Source organism: Rhynchophorus ferrugineus, unplaced genomic scaffold (genome assembly GCF_030347505.1).
Source record: "Rhynchophorus ferrugineus isolate W39M unplaced genomic scaffold, kcgeb_rfMv2 rfM9, whole genome shotgun sequence".
Taxonomy (NCBI): Eukaryota; Metazoa; Arthropoda; class Insecta; order Coleoptera; family Curculionidae; genus Rhynchophorus; species Rhynchophorus ferrugineus.
The window spans coordinates 13412954-13418953 of NW_027472588.1; the positions used below are offsets into that span (position 1 = coordinate 13412954).

The 6000-nt window shown below is 30.4% G+C and overlaps 1 protein-coding gene across 50 annotated transcripts in view; it reads left to right on the plus strand.

The window, feature by feature from the left end:
* LOC143202289 (basement membrane-specific heparan sulfate proteoglycan core protein) overlaps positions 1 to 5617 on the plus strand; it is a 698200-nt gene extending 692583 nt beyond the window's left edge. For 48 of the 50 annotated variants that reach the window (XM_076413659.1, XM_076413678.1, XM_076413684.1 and 45 more), the window contains 3 exons: positions 816 to 1016; positions 1077 to 1239; positions 4657 to 5617. In XM_076413659.1, the coding sequence (XP_076269774.1) occupies positions 816 to 1016; positions 1077 to 1239; positions 4657 to 4693 (401 nt within the window). In that variant the 3' untranslated portion in view covers positions 4694 to 5617. Of the gene's footprint in view, positions 1 to 815; positions 1017 to 1076; positions 1240 to 1371; positions 1433 to 4656 lie in introns of all 50 variants that reach the window. The other 2 variants (XM_076413660.1, XM_076413679.1) reach the window with 1 other exon arrangement.
* The last annotated feature ends 383 nt before the right edge of the window (positions 5618 to 6000 follow it).

Sequence of the window (6000 nt, forward strand, 5' to 3'; positions counted from 1 at the left end):
ATTGCCACTTGCCCGTTGTAATTTTCGTGAGGCTTCTTCACTATTGTCTCCGACAGCTATAATCGCAGTATAATCACCAATTGTAGCCATAGTAATATTTTTCATTTGTCGTGAAATAATTATATTAAATTATGTTAATATTGAAAAAACTACTCACAGTTTTTATACGTTTCATATATTTGATCTCTGATAGAGCTAACATTAAGCTGACCTTGATTCACCAGCTTCGTATGAATACCATATCTTTTTGGTGAATCCGAGATCATATCTTACATTTTTTGAGATATTTTGAATGACCGTGCTCATACTAATATATAAAAACGTTGCAACTTAATATGTAACAGTAAAAATGTTACCTCTCTATCGAATTTTACTGACAAGGGAGGGCTTCCATTATCTCGTTCCTGTTTATAGTAACTGATTATAGACGCAATCTATTTTCTGTCTGGCTTCGGCATTTTCAATCAGAGTAATAATAAGTTGCGATTTGAAATGTATCAAAACAAAAAAAAGGTTAAAACAACGTTTGTCGGTTTATAACCTGTGCTTTTAAAAACCGAATGACTTGCTGGCTCGTTTGTTTACGTCTTCGAACGTATCAGGAAGCATTGTATCTCCTTTTAACTGGAATAAAATGGCAATGAAAATATTATCTGATTTTAAAACGAATTTACAAATTGCAGCAGGTAATACATCTTGATGATGTATATTCACTGCTTCTTTGGATACTCTATATGTGCTATTTGCTTTACCAGCGATTTTTTTAAGCTTTTTGAGAAAACAGCATCAATTAATTCCTAATTATCATTTTTTAGTGGTGAATGGATATTTAGAATTCAGCTATGATTTGGGCGATGGTCCTTTTACCATCAAGAATACACACATACGCGTTGATGATGGAGAACGCCACAGCGTCATACTGAAGAGACAAGAAAGAAAAGGCTCCATTGATGTTGACCATTTATACCTAGAAGAGGGTGAAGCTTCCGGATACTTAACTAGAATGGAGACTGCTGGTAGTAGCCCGATATTTCGTAGTTTATCGGAACATTTCTTCATTCGAATGCGTGTTTCAGGCAACATATATCTTGGAGGAGCACCAAATATCGCCACCATTACCGGTGGTAAATACACGACCGGATTCGATGGGTGCATACATGGATTCGAGATTCAGCAATCAAAGACATTAGATTTGGGAATGAAAGCCGTCAACGGTTTGAATGTTAAGTCCTGCTCCAGGTAAGAATCTATATGAAACGATGCAGCTTCTCTATCTCTTCTCTATCTTTGTCTTTAAAATATAATCAATTCAACGAAGCACAAAATCAACGCAATAATTAATTATCAATTGACACAATTTAAATATTGTAGGGATTATCAGGACTATCTAGTGGTTGATCCAGCTTAAAATTATTTTAAAGTAATTTTATTGGTGAGTTGTTTACATGGACTTGATGATGCATGATGGGAAATATTATATATATTATTTACAGTCCTAACGATAACAGTCATTTATTATATAAGAACATTCTATCAATACTGTTATTTTATAAATATATTAAACATAGGGCATTAAAAACTAGAATTTGTGCTTTGGTAATTTAACTTTCCTTTTCTTAACTAACAAAGTTCTTAACATGATTATATTATCAAAATGTTCATTATCATTCTTATGGTATTTTTTGTTATATCATTAAATAGTATCATATTTCATATATATCATATTTATCAAATAGTGATGGAATATCGATGGAAACTCAATTATTTAGAAGGAAACATCTAGCAATAGAAAACAAGTTACTTTCACTAAAAGTAAAAACAACGAAATAATTAATAAGTAATAACATATTAAAGATATCAAATCCAAACGTTCTGAAAATAGCGAGCAAGCCTTGTCGATTTGGATATACATATGGAACGTTATTTCAACATTCCAAGGATTTTGCAGATCGATTAATTTTTATATTGAATGTAAAAAAACTGAGAACAGATTAATTTATGAAAATTTTTATCAAATAAAATAGCAACTTGCCACAAGTGTTATTCCAAAGACTGCAATATGTTCTGTATTAGTTTAGCTACATTTTATATATTACTGACCAGTGAAATAGACCTGTTTTAATGATATTAAGTCTTAAAAAAATTAGTGGCGTGGTAGCCGCCGAGTCAAGTAGTTTGCATAAGCTCCCTTTAAAACAGACAGATAATTCTATTAAGAGGGTTGGAACAAGTTTGAGTACCTGTACGGTGAATACATCAGTACTTCTCAACCAAACTCTAGCAATATTTTTTGAAGGTTATTAAAAAAATATGTTTTTGGTGTTAATAGATGACAGTGCCTTTCCTACAATTTAATTGTGGCCATTTTTTTTCAATTTCCTGACGTTATCTGTCCGAAGAAATATTAAAATTCATTTGATACACTGAAAGGAGTTTATCAGGTTAGCCTACGTAGCGTTCTTCCTTTTTTTTCATTATTTTTCTCCATTTTCTAACACAAGCAACTTTTCAAATAGAGCACTAATTGTCATGCATTTACATTCAGAGTAACGCCTCAAGAGTCATCTTTACGGTTACGTTAACAACTGTCTAGACTAGAGAATTTTCTTTATCTCTCAGGAGGAACGCTACGAACTTTTTCCAGGTTCAATAGAAATAAAAGTGAGCCTTCTGTATGTTATGTGTTTGGGGGAATGAGTCAATTTTATTTTACAAATTGTCATAACTGCAACTGCAATTAAACTGAATGCAGCAAGCAGCACTGATGGTTACCAGGTATGTCAGTAATTTATTTCCAATTTTATCGTTAATTACAATTGATACTTTACAATTTATATTTATTCGTTCAAAATATTGGCTCTTTGATTGTAAAAAACAGTAATTTTTTACTTTATTCGGCGAAGTGCTGCTCTACAAGCATTTACTCCATGCGCATTTTTCGATTTTCTAATTGATTCGCATGCAATCAAATCCAACAAGAGAGAACTAGCGAACTTATAGACATCGTGGTCCTTTTAGACAACAAAAATTATCACATGTGGTTAATTATTTATTTCTGCACGCTGGATCACTACATATTCCATGAATATTTTCGTAATTATCTAATATTGATATCTGGTATTCTCGAAAATACAGTAGACAGAAACAATAACTAACGATACCTTGGCTGAAATAAGATTAATTTTCTGATTGTAAACAATAAGTATCTTTAGTAAAAAACATTTGAACTTAAATTCAAACATAACAAGAGAACCGAAAATAGTTTTTGTCAACGTGGCAACGTTAATTGAAAGAAAGGTGTTTTAAAATAAAAGGTTTTTTTATCACATATCGTGGCGTAATAAAAGTTAATGTTAGCACAACAAATGAATATTAACGAAAGAAAGCCCAGCATACTTTTTCCTGTAAAGCTCGTCATATGCCTAGCTCGATTATATTAGAAACTTATTTTTGGAGGCATCAAATAATTTTACCACTAACCCCTCTCATTTTCACGCTGCTCTAACACAGACTACGATGGATTCCGTCCTCGCTAATATTCGCCGACGTCGATGACTTCGACGAGTTCGTAGAACCTCCACCAGTCAACATAATCCACCCCAAACCCTCTAGTTTTGCTCAAACTGTTCATCATATTGATCTTGCTTGTTTGTACGCTTCCTGCATTCTGTTATGGGTGAAAACCATCGAGAAATACTGTTGACCATAAATCAGATCGTGTTTATATCAATGCAATAATTTTTTAAATATTTTAGGCGATATATTGAAATATAACAATTGTAATTAAAATTTCAGTTAAATATGCCACAGAAAAATTCATTTGATATTTTACAGACTTCGTTTATCTTGCTTTAGTGTATTCAATCATGTTCTGTGACATATTTGATACGGAGAAATATATTAAGCTAATAAAATGTTACTACGAACTCTATAGGAAAAGTATACATATCAAAAGAAAATTGAACAAAAAAACAATGGCAATATGTTGGACAGCATTTTGAGCGTGCGTAAACGTAAGATACTGAAATATTGTATACTTAATATTAAATTTATTTGTGATAATCAGTATTCTATGTAAATATTATATTAAGCTAATGTTAAATATTTTACTACATTTTATAATGACGACAGACTGATGCTTATTTTATTGAAATGCTTGCTATTCATGGATGCATATATTTTAGGTAAGGTCAAACGCAGTGCTATCAGATCTAAAATGACAAAAACAGTTAGTAAACTCTGCTTGTTAATAAATCTCTTTTTGATGTATTCGATCTCTTAGATGCCTAACTAATACTTAATCTAATTTTAGCTTTATAAGGTCAACAGTTTTATTTATATTAATGAAATTTACCAATTTATTCAACACAAATCATTGTGTGAAAGCTTTTTGGAGACTTTACAGAAAAATAAAGCAAACTCAATCAAATTGAGATAGTTATTGAGAAAATATTACATGAAAGTTTTATTATCTTATAGTTTCTTTATATACTACATACTAGAGTAGTTTTTTAAAAATATGAGCTTACTATAAATACGATAGATCTGGCAGCACTGATCCAATAACACTTAACATCTAATTTAACAACAATCAAAACTAAAATCATGTACACTAAAATATTACTGGTTGCATAACGCTATTTTTTTCTTTTACAGTTTCCATGATACCAACACCATCTGGGACGACTCTTAAGAGATGGAGCCACTAGTTTAGATATCAGTTAATTTTCGCCTTTAAATCGTATTTTGTATGTCTTGAAAGTGTTCACTCAATTAATTGTGTTCATTTTGTTTTGTTGAAAGATCGACTTTCTGTTCAAAGTCACGAAGAATCTTTTGATAAAATATTTTTAATAGTTCCAAGTGTTCCAATAGTTCTGTTCTAGTTTCGCTTATTTTCTTTTTTTTTAAATTGCTTCGCTTATGCTTAAATCTGAACCGTATGTTAACTTAAAACTGCCATTGTTTCATACAACTTTTTTTTATACACCTTTTTTTATATATATTATAATTTTCTTAATTAAGCAACTGTATAGTAAAAAAATTGTGCCATTGTAGATTCTAGATAGGTTTCAGGAAATATGAAGAAAAACGGTCCATCTGTGTATTTCCCTTCGATTTTTAGATTAAAATAGATTTAATTTATATGGTGCTATTAACAAATGTATTATGCTGAAAGTATTTCAATCAATTTTTCTAGAACAAAACATCAGTTCGTTACAGTTTTTCATTATAATAATGTTTGTTTTACAGTTTTGGTTGTTAATTAAATGATTTGACATTTGGGAAAATTTTGAAGCTTTTAATGTGATTATACGAAATGAAACTTAAACGTATCAACTATGGTGATTAACAAAAACATATATAAAGTTAGATTATAAGATATATAAAAATTTTATAAATGCTTTTGTTTCCATTGGTTAAGTTTTCTTAGGTATTTGAAAATTTCCACGAAACATATGAAAAATATGGTAAATTTATAATAAAGGGGCTTTTAAAGCAATTCGCACTATAAGAGCTTCTTTTTTATACTAATAATTTCATTGTTTAAAAATTAACTAATTATATTTAAAGTGCATTTTCAATAACAAGAGACAATAAATAATTAATGTATGTACCACGTTGTTTTATTTATTTCAACTAACACTCCGGGCCGGAATATTTATATCATCGTTAGCTCAGTTAGGCAATTAAAACACTGAATTCAACTGTCTTTCTGTTTAATAAAAAATCGGTTAGAATCACAATACAGAATGAATCAAGATGGCGGGATCTTCATCTGGTTCAGGTGGCTTTAATACAAGCGTGTGCCGTAGCGATTATATAATTTTATATTTCAATATAACTAATCTAACATTTATGTATGCAACCATATATACATCGACCGTATCATAAGCGCCTCCACCCAATTATTTTTAAAACCAACATAAAACAAAGGCTGTAACAAAAGTTATAATATCATTGATAACACATTGATGATCTCGTTATATTTGACTCCAA